We start from the raw sequence: 17,771 nt of genomic DNA on the forward strand, positions 1-17,771 counted from the left end.
TTGGATTTGAACTCTTTATTGAATCTTTTTTCTTTAATTCCTCTGCATACACATTTTCCTGATGTACAATTTCATCCCAAGGAAAACTTAAATGAGGTAAAAGTGCTGAAAAAAAATGAAGTAGCATAATAATGATAGTCAACATCATCGCCATCAAAACACAGGAAGGGGAAAGAAAAAAAACAACAACACACACACCACACTGACAGACGGGGGGGGGGGGGGGGCTTTATGTTCTGCATTACAACATCTCAAAAATATATATATATATATATAATAGTGCGACATTTCACTTTTGAAACTTACAGGCATCCTCAGTCACACACACAGAAAACGAATGCGTGACAAGCTGCTGCCCGACTTCCACGACTCTCATTACAACACATACACAGGGCTGCCCAACAGGGACCTCCACTTCATCTGTATGAGACACACACTGGGCACAGGACATCAGAAGACAGACTGGAGAAAAGAAAAAAAAACAAACAAAACAATTATATTGAACTGAAGCAAAGCAAGATGTCTTTCCCCGTCCACACCTCTGAATGAGAATCAGGAAAAAGATACATTTAGCAAAGCTACCATACAGGCTGCTATACAGAGTCTAGCTCAATATAATGAACATGGACCTCCAAACGCAGAGGAGAGGAGAGGAGTGGGGGAATCAAATCTGGGAAGAATGTGTAGAATTGAAGCAGCGTTGGAGACAGGACCAGTGAAAGAGAAATGTGGCTGAATTCTAAATGTCAACATAAGCGCAAAAAGATACACCACTTCAGTATGACAAGTCAGTTTCTAATACAAGTTGAGTCATTTCTGTTGAGACACCGTTGGTAGACACAGACCCCCCCCCCCCCCCCCTTTACACTAACACCAGCTCTCAAACAGGAAGTGGTATCACAGCTGAACCTCCATCAGACCAGGGCTTATCGTAGTGGCAGTGCATCTGGTTAGAGATAAAGCTCACACTCCCCTTCTCCCTCCCTCAGGCTGCCCCCTCTCTGTGCCTCAGTCTGTCCCCCTCTCCCTGCCTCGCCTCTCTACGTGAAGCAAACACAGGCACATGCCTCGAATTAGTAGTTACCAGGGCCCACCTCAGGCAACAGAAGAGGGTGTGTGTATCTGTATATGTGTGTGTGTGTGTGTGTGGTATGTAGTCGTTAGGGTTATAGTGTGAACTCCTGGAAGTGGGACATGTCCTTGTGTATCCCCTCCCCACACAGGCTTCTTGTTTCAGCCTAAAAGCTTCACAGCGCCACACACACATGGGGCCTCAGAGCTGAACATGAGTGGTATACACACCTAGAGGCCCCAGAGCTGAACATGAGTGGGATACAGCCTGAGGAGAGCCTGGGATGCTACCGAACCAATAGAGGGAGATGGAAATGTCTACTGGAGTCACTGAGTTTCAGACACTAAACTAAACACTGTTCTACAAGACTGAGGAAGAAGTGGAAATTCATTCTGCAATGACTAGGGGTCCAGAGGCGAAAGAAACAGAACTCACCCCAGTGGTGTACCACAGCCCTTTATTTGACCCCTCCTCCCAGAGCCCCATAGATCACACACACACACACACAAACACACTTGGAGTAATGTAGGCTTGAGGCCTCTAAAGTGCTTCTATACATTGGACATATCTACAAACAAGATGTCCTCATATTTCCTTGCTCTCCCGCACACTCCGTCTCACACACACACAAAAAGGTTTTCAGTGCACTTGTGGTCAGCCTGCACTTCAAAAGTAGGGTGGCTCTGGAGGTCAAATCAAAACAAATAATTTTACCAAACAAAAGCAGAATGATAACTTAATATTGGACTACCACTGAGATCGGACTTTAAGAAAAGCATGGGCAGGGGCCCAGAGCTAGGGAGGGGTTTAAAAAAAAAAAAAAAACTAACGCCATAAAATTAACTTCATCAACTTTATTTCCACCAAAGACTACGCTACTGTACGGTCAACCCAGATCTACTCAAGACAAACTTTCAACTCAACAGGGCCTGTACCAATATCGTTATAATCAACGACACACACACACACACACACCTCCTCTCTCTCTCCACCCCATGTCCTTCACAATCACCGACTCTACACTGTGTTCCACTGTCCCAACCAATTATTTAAAAAAAAAAAAAAAGCGCACAAAAGCATCACAAACGGCACAAAAGTGCTGCTTTGGACATTGGTCCACAGATCCAAAAACAACCACAGAAGAAGGATCAAACAAACAAACACATACATAACCTTACTCATACTAAACCTGTCCCAGATCAAAGCCTCCTCCTCCTGTTATGGGCCTTGTGTGCCCTGAACCTGCTCCGAGCCGGGCTACAGTGACCCCCACACCTCCCCGTCGGCACTGGCTGTGGGCGATAGATAAGAGACAAGCACAGGGACAGGCCAATATCCGCTTGCACAAGCCCAGCCCTGGGCCACGGAGTGGCAGTACGAGAAGGGTGGGGTGGGAAAACGTGGTGGGACTGTGGCAGCTGTCGGGGCCCAAAGAAAGCCCAAATGCCACCCTGGCATTTCTGTGAATGGGTCGGTCAGAGAGGGGGAGAAGGAGGGAGGACGAGAGCCACGTGGGTGAGGTCTGGGGGGACTTGAGCCGCGGGAGTCCGGGATGTCACAATCAACGTGTAAGGTCACATGACCTGCGCTGGATTCCACTCCCACATAAAGGGGGAAAATCCATCCTGGAAGTCGACTTAAAAGGACATTAAAATGTGTCATCACATGGCTCCGCAACTGCAGCCCCTCACCCCGGCCTATGATCCCAAGTTAGAAAATGTGCCCCCCAAGGTGTTTCCACGAATGTCCCAACCAAGCTGTGCTACGGCATGCCACTTCTCAGCTTCCCCACTTCTTGGCAGCCCCCTCCGCTTCCCAATTCTTGGCAGGCCCCCCTACCTATGACCAGAAAAGGGTACGAAGGATGGTAACCTTCTGCACATCAAGGGGGGGTGCTGGCGCTAGTGGGGTGGGCAGATGAACAAGTCTGATGTAGCTCGTGTTCAGTTGGTGGCTTCACAGGCAGGCATCCCCCCCGTCTCACCCCAGCACTCCTTCCCACGGGGGCCATGAGGAGTAAATTTAGGCTTGAAGCAGTAGCTCCTATTGGCTGGTTGTGAGAGGGTTCCCCTTACAACAGGCCATGTGTTTAAGCAAACGCCCACTGCTCATTCAGAGAAGGCACACCGGCTTTAATGGTAAATCCTTTTAAGGGCGGGCACACTCACACACACTACACACACACAGCTCCACATGCACCCAACCCCTCCACCTCGACTTAATACAGAAGCATATCTCCGGTTCTCTTTCCACTCCGAAACACATTCCACCCCCCCTACAAAGAAAGAAGAAATAAAATAAAAAAAAATCCTTCCAGCAGTCTTGACCATGTATATTACCTTACTCCAAAATGGAAGAAAATATGAACATATACTGTCCTGACCATGGGCTGAACCGTTGTTGTGCCCACACACTAGAATCTCAGACTTCCTCTCTCTGTCTGATTTACAGGCACAACATATTCACTGCCCAAAAAGGAGGGGTGGGTGTGCGAGTGGTGGTCTCAGACACACGTGCCCTCCTCACTAAACACTCATGGTGGCATTATCATTAAAACAAAATACTGCGTGCAACCTGTTCTCGAGTTCGACGAACTACTCTGTCCCGTGACCTCTCCTGTTCACATTCAAAGTTAATGTTTTAAAAAGGGAAACTAAGAGAAGGCGCTTTTCCTTTTGTCCCCCGTTACCCATGCTGCTTAGCGTGGGGGGAGTCATGGGGACCTCCTTAAATGTGACCCCGAAATTTCAACACTGGGGGACAACTAGACCTGCTCAGTGTGAGGGGAGAGAAAAAAAAACAAAAAAAAAAAAGAAAGAAAAACCTGCCTTTCTATAAACCTTATCACTTTTTTTCTTTTTTTTTCTGTCACTTTCATGCAACATTTTGTACTGTTTTTCCTCCTCCAAATCACATTTCAAGTTTTCTATATTTTTTTGGCTACAATTTTCCCAACCTATTTTAATTTTTTTTTTTACACAGCATGAGGAGCAGATAATGCATTTCAACACTATTTATAAATACTTTCCCCTCTTTTCACTAGGATGGACAGAGAATAGAAAACACCATATGGCAAGAAGGAAATAAGGCACCGCGGCCAAATAAACTAAACCATTTCTTGAATCTGGGTGTTTGATTAGGCACAACTTTCACATTTCATTTTTTTTTTTGGTTTTTAAAAGAGGCAAAGTTGAGAACAAAAATACAAATCCGAGACAAAAGTTTTTAGAAAACAAAATGTAATCCAAGCTCTAAAACTCTCACTTTGGATCCACTGCTCTCCAGGCCTCTGTAGAAAAGGAATGAGAAAATAGTGGTGGGGGGATGTGGGTGGGGTGGGGCAAGGGTTGTCCATCTGCCCCCCCACCAAAAAAAAAAAAAAAAAAAAAACACGTCCTTTTAAATATATCCTTTATGCCTACAGAGGATAATACCAGCTCAAGCCTCCTTTTTTCCCAGCGCCTCCCATCCATCTCCGTTTATCTGTGATATTTTTTCCTTTTTTTTTTGATAAAGCACAGGGGGGCAGGGGGGTCCCTTTGTCATATTTTTGTTTACTTTCTGTTTTGTTTTTTTGTTGTTTATTACAATCCGTCCACACTGCTGCTGTCCAACCCTGCTCAGTTGCATGGCAGCCATGTGGGAATGTTCTGGTTGCACGAGGCCACGTAGTAGTTGCTGAAGTTGGCGTCCCGCACGTAGGGCGCCGGCTGGTAGTAGCAGGTGACGCTGGATGCGTCTGGGATGGCATTCTGCTCGGCCAGCGCCCGGAAGGCGATGAGCGAGATGAGGTTGAGCGTTTGGCGGCGCTCGTGGCCCATCAGGCACACAGTGCTCTCGTTGACCACGCGACGCAGGATCATGAGGTAGTCGTACTTGCTCTTCTCCTCGCCCACAAAGTGGCTCTGCAGGTAGGCCTCCAGTTTGCGCTGCTGCTCGCCCAGGTCTGGGAAGTCGATGAAGAAGCGGGAGCACATGTAGCGCTCCAGGCCCTTGAACTCCTCCTCGTCGGTGGGCCGGAAGTCGCGCACCAACAGGTTGCAGTACTTGAGCAGGCCGCCGCCACGGATCTCCTCTGGCCGCTTGGTGGCGATCATCTTGTTGCGCAGGTGGCCCAGCGCCGCCTCAAAGTCCCCGTAGACGCTCTCGCCCACCACCGTCGGGTAGAAGGGCTGGGCCACGGGACTGTCGGGCGACAGCTCGTAGCCGGCCAGCAGCGAGTCCAGCACGATCTGGAAGGAGTCCACGCTGAACTCGAACTGCCGGCGGATGAAGTCCACGAACTTGAGCTCCACGTTGCGCCCGTTGTTGTTGGACAGAGAGATCAGGCTCCAGCGGTCCTGCTCTGTGGCCACCTTGACCAGCTTCTGCACGTACGCTTCCTTCAGCGTCATGGGCGTGATCTTCTCCTTGTTGACGCCCTCGGGCAGGAAGTCCAGCAGCGTGCCCAGCACCACCTCCTTGACCAGCTGGTACTCAGACTCACGTGGCAGGTCCACCCGGAAGATCACGTCCAGGTCCTTGTAGCTCCAGCCGACGTCCTGCACCAGCACGTGGCTGGCCGTGGAGCCGTTTAGCCGCACGTCCTTCACGCGGATACCACGCGCCTCCAGGCGTGAACGCACCATCTGGATGATGTCCTTAAGACACACCTCCAGCGTGGGGAAGTTGCCCCGGCCATGCACAGGGACCACCTCCGTCAGCACCTCGTGCAGGCGGCTCACCTGTTCACAGGTGAGCACACTGTGTGAGGGGTTGCTGCTGATACTGCTGCTGGCGCCTTCTCCCCCGCTTGTGTTCGCTTCTGCCATTTTTTGCAGTCTTCACAGATTCTTTGAATGAACTGCGATAGAATTGGAGGAGAGAAAAAATGGAAAAATGAGTACGTTTTCAAAGACGTACACCATTTAAATATACCATGTAAATGTTAATTGATAATACTGAGTAGAAGGCGAGCTTCTTTCTAAAGCCTTAGTGACGTCACCTACTATGACATGCAACCTTTATCTAGCAATATATGAATTAAAAGGTAACTAAACATGTGGAAGAGATCAAGACGATGAAACTTTAAATTAAAACAAAATTGTGGTTGCCGGTGAACATGTGGCGTCCTAATGGAACACCGATTACGAAGACAAACTACTTTTGACAGACGATGAACTTTAACTTTCACACGCGTAGAGCCTGTAGTTCGGCTCTCCGTGGTGATTCCAAACAAAATCGCTACAATGACCCCACTTTCCAGAACAACAAACACGCTTTCATAAACAATCGAGAACTAAACAGCAAAAAAATGCATTCACAAGCAGGGACGTCGCACACAGAGCAAATGAATCGTCTTTGGCCACCTCTACAAAACCCCATTAACACTTTCCCTGACGCCTGAACAGTAGTTAAAATTGTGAATTAAATACGATCTAAAATACTACAGGCATAGTAAAGTTCTCGCCAGAAAATAAGAAACCGCTTTCATACAAGTTAAGAGATTAGGGAAGACCATCAACCGAATGGAAGAGGTAAACGTTAAAGTTGGTCACATCTCACTAAAACTAAACAAATTAGCGTAATGAAATCGTTCGATTAACCACGTTTTCAGAAAGCCAACACGTGATAACTTTAGCGACAACTTTCAAGAGGAATCCATGGAGGATTACAGAAAACCGGTCTAGCTGACGTTATATAAAAAGGAGCCATGCACTGTTAAAGCTAACGTTAACATTACGGCTTGCAAAAGAAACTAAAGCCGACATGTGGATTTTTGCAAGTTAAGTTCAACCCCTCAAAAAGTTGCTAATTACGTGGTGAACTTTAAATATGACCTAGCAAACAGAAACATTGAATCAAACACTTAATAAACTCGGCAAAATTTGAAAAGTCAGATTCACTAACCAAATGATTTTCCACCACATTTCACACATGTATAGAACTCATTCTGAGAAAACATAGCTAGCGTTACCTACTTGAAATGGATCTTCTCAAATCGTTCAAAATAAGGATGTTAAATTTGCACGGGTTCTTTCATCCATTAGCCCACTCGTTTAAATACACGCAAGAACTGAAGAGCAACAGTGAGAGAGATGCCTTCTTATAAGCCGAATAGCAACTACGTGAAAGGACGAGATCTACTGCCACCACGTCGGACTAGTTTCAGCTAAAAATCCACATTTCCACATGTCTGTTCAAATAAATGACAACTAACAAACTATGTGCTTCATTTTCAGTGTACAGCTTCTGGCATTACCTGATATTTGCCCAAAACTTCGTCGACGTGGGATGCTTCAGAATTTAAATAAAACATATTGCGTTCTATTAGCTAGTATCAATGCGCTGTTCGAGAGCAATGATTGGTCGGCTGAGTTTTTGTGTTGCTTAGTAACCATTGGCGACTGTCAGATTCAAATTCTCATGGCCATCGCTCTTGACATCACTGAATTCTAGAGAGTAAGCAAAGATAGAAGACCCTGTAAACTTAAAGTTATCTTAAGTATTTGTTCCAAAGGGTAAATGCTAATAATTCAGTGTTGCTGACTCTAAACTTGCTAAACTTTCGTATATTCTTATAACAATAATTACACAAATCAAGAGGGAAAAGCACATGACAGCCCACATGTGAGATAAATAGATACTTTATTTAATATACTGTATCATGTTAATATATAATATGTAATATGCTCTTAATTGAAAGAAATTGCCCCCACTAGAGACACACACATATATATAGAGTATATTTATTGTTACTGAGGTAAAGGACTGTATATTTTGCTATAGGTTGCTTGGTCGTATTGCTCGTGCAGTGTCTGTAAGAACACTCACGACAATCACGGCACTCTTCTTCTTCCTTTTTAATGTGCTATCATCTATTTCACTACATGACACACATATATATATATATATATTCACATATACGTATAAATGTATGTGTGTGTCTAATTTCTTTCAAGTAAGAGCATATTACATGATTTGTTCATGTGCCAAGTAACATGTTAACCTTTGTGTGACTTCCTCAAAATCCTCACATGTAGCAGAAAGGACTAGGCATAACATTAAATGCAACTGGGAAGATCTGACCTGAGGCCACATTTGCACTAGAACAGAGCCGGATACACTCAGAGCGAATCTTGTTCAGTTGATGCACACCTAAGCCAACAAGTCTTCACTTGAAAAGGTTTATCATTGACCAGGCTACTAACCATTTGATGTAAGTAGCCCAACCAGGCATATCTAACAGTTGAATTTCAGATATTACAATTTTTTCCCAATTAAGTGCAGAATATTACAACAAGGTTAAAATAAATGTATGGCTATGTGTTTCTCCTCAAAGTGACTTTATGCAATATAGACCTACTTTCCAGTTTGCAAATGTAAGGCAATTCATTTCTCATGAAGTTAATGTACCCTTATAATGCCTGGACATACAGATGTTTTCCAAAAGCACTTCAGTGTGTATTAAAATAGGTAATAATAATAATAATAATAATAATTCATTTTATTTTTAACACTTTTCATTCAGTAGAATCTCAGAATGCTCTAGGTGGGGTCCTTCTGAGAGCCTCTTGATGTCAGAGGATCCCCTGAACCTGGGACTGACTGGTCCGTATTGGATCCATCTATGACGGATTAACACTGACAAGTTACATTTTGAAAGTAATATTAGACATGAGATCACCCATACGCTGAGCATGAAAGGTGTTTTGATGTCATATGGTCTTCTAGTCATTTGACAAATTGCAGAAGGATCATTTAATGAACTCAAAAGTCAAAATAAAGATGACAAATAGCTGTAGATTTTGTCTGCTTAAGAGGGAAATGTCCACCTGCAGTGCATTACTTTCATGACACAATTTCCACAGAATCCAAAGGTTCAGTTATCATCTCCAATTCTCCAGTATTTCTAAATTACTAAATGTGTTGGGGCGCTAGGGGGAGAAGATGGAAAGCGAGTGACGAGAGAGAGAGAGAAAGGGAAAGAACTAAAATCTTTATTTAAGAGAGAAAGACACAAAACAGACAGAGAGGGTGGGGGAGGTGCACAGAGCGATATGGGTGAGTACAGAAACGTGGTAAGAGGTGACTTTTTTTGGGCTTCCCCATTGACAGGAAATACTTCAGTGGAACAGTAAAGATCGTTACACTCTAGTGGTGTGCCAGTGACTGAGTCCGCTGACGTACTATGACTTTAGACACGAGCACAGCCAGGGCTTTCCCTCCTGGCCTCGCTCTCCCTCACACTCACCCTCTTCTTTTCTGTACAACTGACAGCGCATCTTTTTTCTTCTTTCAGTCATTCTCTCATTTTACTCTTTCTCTCTGTGCCCCCTCTTAGTAAGAGTTTTTCAGTTCCTCTCTTCACGCTACTTGGGTTAGGTGAGATTTTATACACATTTCTGGGTATGCCTTTGTGTGTGTGTGTGTGTGTGTGTGTGTGTGTGTGTTAGTTTAGAAGCGATTGAGGGATTCCCCTTCAGAAGAATTCAGTACAGAGATCTGACAGTAGCTATAGAGTCCATTCAGGAGTTTAGTGAAGTGGTGGTTAGCACTGCTGTTCGTCTGTGACACAGACTCCATGCAAGTCACCAGGCTCCCTGTCCATAGAATATACTGTACATACATACATACATACATTAAAACACATACATTCATTCAAACACATGCACACACAATTGATGCATATTAACACAAGAGATACAGTGCCACTTGAAAGTATGTGAACCCCTTGAGGACTTAAGCGTTTTCTGTTGTTTTACCATGATTTTTCATTTTTTTATCACCAATTTTCCATAGATGAAATGTCAGGTTTATGTTTATCATTTGCATGTACTTGTTTAGAGGAAATTGTTTGAGAAGCTGAAAAACTACATGAAACATGGAATTAGTCCATTTCAAAAGTAAGTGAACCCCCAGCTGAATTGATAAAGTCAAGCAGGTAACAGATTCAGTGAAACTTATTTGGGTGAATAATTAGTCAATTGAGCAAACCGATCATCTGAGACATCCTTAGGGAAAGGTTTGGGCCATACAGATTAAAAGAGAGAGGAAACCAACCAAACTACTGTAGTGCCAAGGTGTACCCACACAGATCAACAATGCTGAGAGGAAACGAGATATCCGAGAACATCAGGAAGAAGGTACTGACAGCCCATCAGTCTTGGGAAAGCTATAAGACCATCTCCAAAAGATTCCAGCTCCATCCATCCATCCAAGACAAATAATTTTGAAATGGAGGGTATTCAACATGACCGCATCTCTGCCTAGAAGTGGACGCCAATCAAGACCATCACCAAGAAGCACCAGAAGAAGAATAAATCAGGTAAAAGTCAACCCACACATCACCTCTAAAGAGTTTCGGACCTCTCTGGCAGCATCTGGGGTAAATGTACATGGGTCTACAATCAGACGAAAATTGTTGGTTTTGATCGTGACAAAATAATTCTATCTCGGACTCATCTGTTTAAAGAATGGACTTCCAGAAGGCCTTTGGTTTATCCAAGTGCTCTCGGGCAAAGTTGAAACGGGCAGTTTTGTTCTTTCTTGAGAGCAGAGGCTTCCTTCTAGCAACCCGATCATGAATGTCATGTCTATTCAATTTTCGTCTGATTGTAGACCCATGTACATTTACCCCAGATGCTGCCAGAGAGGTCTGAAACTCTTTAGAGGTGATGTGTGGGTTGACTTTTACCTGATTTATTCTTCTTCTGGTGCTTCTTGGTGATGGTCTTGATGGGCGTCCACTTCTAGGCAGAGATGCGGTCATGTTGAATGCCCTCCATTTCTAAATTATTTGTCTTGGATGGATGGATGGAGCTGGAATCTTTTGGAGATGGTCTTATATCTTTCCCAAGACTGATGGGCTGTCAGAACCTTTTTCCTGATGTTCTCGGATATCTCGTTTCCTTTCGGCATTGTTGATCTGTGTGGGTACACCTTGGCACTACAGTAGTTTGGTTGGTTTCCTCCCTCTTTTAATCTGTGTTGCCCAAACCTTTCCCTAAGGATGTCTCAGATGATCGGTTTGCTTAATTGACTAATTAAGCACCCAAATAAGTTTCACTGAATCTGTTACCTGCTTGACTTTACAAATTCAGCTGGGGGTTCACTTACTTTTGAAATGGACTAATTCCATGTTTCATGTAGTCTTTTGGCTACTCAAAAAATTCCCTCTAAAAAAAGTACATGCAAATGATAAACATAAACCTGACATTCCTTCTATGGAAAATTGGTGATGAAAAAAATGAAAAATCATGGTAAAACAACAGAAAACTCCTAAGTGGTCAAGGGGTTCACATACTTTCAAGTGGCACTGTACATATCTACACAAGAGATGAATACACACACTGATACACAGTTTGAGAAACCCATTAAATTCTCTACAGCATTTGCAGCAGTTCACGCAAACATTGTAACTTTGCCCCTTCATCTGCACCGTGACTCATTCTGTGACATTATAACTGTGATATACTGTAGCCTATGCGCTATGACTAACCCAGTCCTTCCTCTGAAATCACTAGGGATCTACAGATGCCCTAATTGGCCCACAGTATCACACCTGAGCGTCATGTTTTCTTCCACCTGGACACAGTTGACTTTAATTGATCCAGCCTGACGAGGTGAGTCAGTTAAAGCACAACCTGAATCGTCACGGTCACTAGAGGTAACCTTGGTAACCTAGATGGACACACTGGCATTTTTGAGTAGGGCTCAGCTGAGTATCATGCAGGGTATGTGTTCACCCATCCACAACATGATTCAGTTGCTTCTCCCTATATGACATGTTCTAGCCGGTCTGTGCCATACCCCTCCTCTGGTTAAGGAGAATGTCTAGAGACATCTATTATACATTATTATTAATATTATACAAAATTATTATTATTATCAACATTATCACTAGACTCAATGAACCCTCTCCCTAATGTTGATGTTAAGACCTGTGATCTATAGCCACAGTGTGTAGGTGGGCCACGTGTTACAATGATGAAGGGAAACTGCAAGATGGCTGATGTTGATAAAAAAAAATGTCTGAGTCATAACGGTTTGGGACATACCTAAAAAGAATTCTGTTGAGAAAAAAGGTCGTACAAAGAGCAAATCGCCAATTTCATGACATCACTGCCTCACCACGGTGTTTCTCAAACCACAAAGAAAGTATAATATCTCCATTCAAAACACACATACACACACACACAACACACACACACACACACACATACCATTTAACCTTGTTTTAAATCAGATGAATGATTTAAAACGAGACACATCACTCCCTCAAATGATTCAAGTCACATTCTGTTTTCATTTCATCATGGAAACGGCAATACCACAATCTTACTTTATAGCATGTATGAACAAATGGACACCATTTATAAACATAGCCTGCATTCATAGTGCATAATGTTGATAGTCAAAATAAAGTGTACCAAAAAGAATCACACTGTACTGTACATGATCGTTTTGTTAAGTTTATTCTAAACACAAGGAGTGTATCTATGGTGTCTATCATTGCATCCATCACTAAAAAAAACAGTGAATTAAACTGTAAGAGACTGGATCTTACAAGAAGGTGTTCATTCTTGCAAGAATAAAAAGATGAGGAGAAGGAGGGGGGGGTGGAGATGAGGGGTAGGCAGAGAGTTCCACGGTGCTGTTTTGCTGCTGGGGACCAACACATTTTTTAATTCCCTGGAGAAAGGCCACCTGCCGGTGTCTGGCCCCATGCCAAGTAGAAATGACTCACGGCCCATGCCACGGATGGTTGACCCGCGGCCAGCCATTAACACAGGAAAGTACACACTGGGTGACACACACACACACACACACACACACTCATACACTGTTGGGTTACAGGCTAACACAGACAAACACACACACACGCCATTAACACATTAAACACTCCACTACGTTTGCGGACATCCTCGCAGACGTGGTCCTTTTCTCCCTCCCACTGACTTCAACGCTGTGGTGACTCACTCTGTGTCATATTTATAACCTAGCACTTCCTCTGACATCATGAGAGCCCAGAAATGTTTCCCCCCTGCTGGCCGAGGATGACGCACTGTAAGGCTTGCCACACAGCTGTTAGAGACTACCTGGCCAAATGGTCATTGACGGCTACGGTACTACGAGGACTCTGTTTTTCGGTTCGGAGTGGAACTGTGGGACGTCGCCGCTATCCCTCGCTAACCCCCTCTGCAGCATTCCGGAGCGGGTCGGTTCTGATCGGAGGTTCTCATCAAGCAAAACGCCCCCTGACACATCCCCATGGTGACCTCTCTAATGGGGCGCAGCTGAAAAATAATTGCGCCTGTCGCTATGCATAAGGGCAGAGGGGTGTTAAGGAAGCACAGGGCCCAGGTGTGGGGAATGGAAGGGTACACATCCACCTCCAACCCCCCCCCCCCCCAAACACCAGCCTGTAACCAACACCCAACCAACAAGGACAGACCAGTTGAGGCTTTGGTCAAACGACTGTGAGAGATTGCGAGACTCTGTGTATGTTAGAGAAGAAGAGAGGGAGGGATGTTTGAGTGAGAAAGTAATTGATAGACAGATAAAAAGAGCCAAACTATGTGTGTGTGACAGAGAGACCTAGACTGTGTGGGTGTGTAAGTAAGAGAGAGAAAATGTGTGTGCTAGACACCAGGGGTGGGTGGTGGATGGCCCTGATTCAACAGTACTGGGGGATTATGGGTGTGAACCTCGCAGAGATCTGAGTAACCCAAATAGCCCAAACTCACTCAAGTAAAAGGGAATATCCCTCAGCATTGCGGCCCACAGGGACACGACCTACCCAGACTCCTCTGCTCACTCACCCTCCTCCGCAAGTCTCGCTCCCACACCTCTCACTTTTTCCAGCCGCCTGCCTCCCTTAGTTACGGGGGAGAGAAGAGGTCAGTTTCCCCCCCCCTCTGAGAACAGAGGAAAATTAAACGAGAATCCCTTATTCACGGTCTTCATCGTCCATCTTTGTGCGATCTGATTGGGGTAATCCCACCACCTCCAAACAAGCCGAATCTGAGGAGAGAGCGTGGGCCTGTGTTGAAACATTAGAAATCATTAATACACCACAAACCCACACTAGTAGACAAACACACACACACACACACACAGACACACTCACAAACACACACACATCACAGGGTGGGTGTGGGGGTAAATCTCAAACTAATCTAGATAATTTAATGTGAAGAACCATATGCTCAGTGGAGACTGGAAGCTATTAATGGGCTTTTATTGCAGTGAGTGTGTAAATATGGAAACAGAGATTCAGGAGCAAGGTGACCCTCTGTCCTTCAGGACTAAACTTGTGTCATCACGACCAGGAACAGCATCTATCAGCTGAAGTTACAGTGAAGTGGAGGGTGTGCTGACCATGCCAGCTAGAAGTGGAACATGTCACAAAGTGACCAGGTCATCACTGTGGCAATGGATGGTATGGGAGTTTTAAGCAAGTGGAAGATTGCATGTACTTATAGAGAAAGACAAAGGAAGATATACGGCTTCCTGGCTGAGATACCCCATTTTAATAAAGCAATCTGTTCATAGGGAAAGGTGGAAAAAAACAAGGATGAATGTACTGTCCTTTTAGTTTTGTTTTAGATGGATGGTGAAAAAAAAGTGTTGTCTAATCATTCATAGGATCATCCACCTATGTCAGCTGGGTCAGAGTGACTGCGTTAGTCTGTCGTGAACCCGTCTGGTCAGGCTACTCCCCCCCCCATTACATTGGCAGAGGCTGAAGCAGAAAGTGAGGAGATCAGGAAGACAGCAACTCCATGCACAATACACAGATAACCAATGAATGACGCACAGTTAACCCATGAACAACCCACAGATAACCTATGACCTGGATCCCAGCCTACGTCTGGAAAACCACCACACCGCCAACACAGAACACGTCTTAGTGACTCAGTGATATATGCTGAGAATTTTAGTTCAATTCTACTGCATTCAATCAAAACCTGATTATTCACTATTAAGCAGGTATGCAAGTACTTGTAGTTAATCTTATTATTATTATTATTATTTGCTTAAACCTGGGCAGGGCAATAAGGAGAATGTTATTTTTTATTTAAATTTGTGAAACATATTTAACTGAGGCCTGATTAGTGCCATAAAACTCTTGTTTACAGGTGGAGAAGTTAACCGAACAGGACATGTTGCCGGTGTGTCAACATCTTATATTTGCAGATATGGCGCGCAGCTCAAATATTCAAGGCTACTTAATATATGTGACTTCATGGATATCACTTCCCATATTTACAAGTAAGGGAGGAAGTGGAGATGTGGTCACGGTGTTTGCACAGTGTGCAGGGTTTGTGTAGCAGTAGGACAACCGAGAGATGTGCTACACTTCTCCTCTTTCAGAGCTTCCCTTCTTTATCCACACACATGCATCTATCCAGTCCTATACAGGGTGACAGGGTAGGGTAGAAACAGGACCTCTCAAAAGAACACAGGAAAGAAAAAGGATGAAACTGGGAAGACAAAAAACAGAGGGGAGAGGATAAAGACCACCTATAAAGCAGCACAGGAAGAGGGTTAATTAACCATTTCCAGGATTAATTAAGTTTCTATTACTGTATAGCAACCAGTCTTACCAATCTTAATGTTCATCCATGTAGAAGCCTCTACTGCAGTAAGCCTCCTGGCAGACGCATCCTTACCTGTTACATATTCTGATAACGTGTTGACAGATCCGGTCACTGCAAGTCTGTGGGGGAACATCGCTAGTTCACACTGACCTCTGTGCTGCTTACACAGTGGACTGGGGTCAAACTAAGACTGAGGCCCAAACAATACGCACTGGTGCTCTCTCTCAGTGACGAAGGGCCAAAGCAGGAAAGGGAAACATGCTGGTTTTAGTTGAGCTGCATCAGATGCGGTTTTGACTCTAACCTAAATATCAACTCTGATATTTGGTATTTCTATGGCACCATAAAGTTGCATTACATCTGCTAACAGAGCGAAATTAAGCTGCACTCACTATAAGCTGCCAAGGACTGAGAGGAAAGCTGTTTAATCTAGCTGGGGACAAAAGGACAGGATAGCAAACCTTTTTTTCTTTTTAAACAGTCCACCTTCTGTTTTCAATTCCACAAAATCTCTTCAGCTGAACATCGATGTGTGATGAGGGAAGTCAGCACTCACCCCACAGCTGTGACTTGGAGTGTAAAATTGGAGTGGGGTGAGAAGAGGATGTTTTTGGAGCGAACAACTTTCTCTTGAAAAGTCGCGCCAAAGGGGTGACACATGAGTGATAATCACTGGACTCTGGAGAGCTGTACTGATGGAAACGCTAGACTTCACACTGCTACACACAGACACAGGAAGTCCAAAACAGCTTCAAGGTTCGTACATGAAATCTGAGTCGAAACATGAAGAAAGGCATGATGTGAGAACAAATCTCAACAGACAGCAGCGTGTTTAGTTATTCAGTTCACTTTTTCGTAACATCTTTATTTAATTTGTCTCATTTTAAACATATTTACAGTTATTTTTTTGTTCAGTAAAAATACAAATACAGAACACAGTACTCTTTTTTTTTAAAGTTTTTTTTTTTTTGGATTATTTTTTTTTTCTTCCAAAATTCACCTAGGGACAACAGAGGCTTTTGCCTGCCAGGGCTTCTCCCGGGGACAAGAAAGCAGGTGGTGTCGCCATAGTGATGGGATGATGTCCAAGGGCAACCTCAGAAATCACACTTCACATCCAGTCATCAGACAGCCAGTGCTGCCACCTAGAGGCCTGGAGAGGCAGTGTCTGAACGGCTCATTCGCTGCCAACAGAAATACAGCAGCAGCAGTGAGAAGGAGCAAGGGAGAGAGACGGCGATTGTGAGGGGGTCTTGACGTAACCAGATTGCCTGTGTCTGTCATTCCCACTCTCGCTTGCAGCATCCTGTCCAACACGTCCATTCAGTTGAGCAAAGGGAAAAAAAATAAAAAATTGGGACAAAAAATTAAATATGAAATAGTGTGTGTGCCCAGGGGCACGGATTAGTCAGTGTGTGGTTTCTGCCAAAGGCATTTCGAGTTCTGTTCTTTCTCCTCATGGGCTGTCCCTCTGAACAAAGGGACAGAGACAGACGGAGGGAGAGGGCTGACACAGTCCTGAGAGGATCCGGAACAGGAAAACCTCTCTGTTTGAGTCACACTGCCAGTGGTCAGTTTCTACTTCACCGTCCTGCCCGGACTGACTTCACTAACCAGCTTAAAAAGTTACCAGCCCCTCCGTGTAAGCATGACCATGATCACAATCACCACCATCTTCATCGTTGTCGTCGTCATCATCATAGCCATCACTGTGACTAGGGAGGCACCGAGGTTCTCTCTCTGTGAATCTTACCACAACCCTGATCAGACTCGTGTTTTAGAACATATCAGCTGATTAGGAGCATAGAACAGGTGCTGAGAACATACCAGCATGGAACATCAAGCTTTTTTTATCTTCATAGAGAAGGATTCTCAGATATGATTGGCCACAGGGCTTTGTGACTAAAGCCCTAATAAGGCTATCTGAGGGAGGAGCCTGAAAACATGGGTGAGTTTAAGGAAGTGGTTCCGGAACAGGAAAGGTTCTGTACTGAAATGGAACCCATCATTTATATTTAAGTCATTTATATTTACTTGAAAAAGATAGTTGTTTTTTCTTCTTTCGTGAGCTGTGAATGTGCAGAGCAACTTAACATCCCACTAATACAATTCTA

The 17,771-nt window shown here is 44.3% G+C and overlaps 1 protein-coding gene across 1 annotated transcript; it reads right to left on the reverse strand.

Annotated features, from left to right (window-relative positions):
• tent5c (terminal nucleotidyltransferase 5C) lies at nt 1-7,116 on the reverse strand. The gene is made up of 2 exons (XM_080838581.1): nt 7,033-7,116; nt 1-5,915 (listed from the first exon to the last, which is right to left on the reverse strand). Exon 2 carries the CDS (start codon nt 5,881-5,883, stop codon nt 4,693-4,695), a length of 1,191 nt encoding a protein of 396 aa, XP_080694707.1. The 5' UTR covers nt 5,884-5,915; nt 7,033-7,116; the 3' UTR covers nt 1-4,692.
• Nucleotides 7,117-17,771: the final 10,655 nt, after the last annotated feature.

This window comes from Sprattus sprattus (genome assembly GCF_963457725.1).
Source record: "Sprattus sprattus genome assembly, chromosome: 5".
Classification (NCBI taxonomy): domain Eukaryota; kingdom Metazoa; phylum Chordata; class Actinopteri; order Clupeiformes; family Clupeidae; genus Sprattus; species Sprattus sprattus.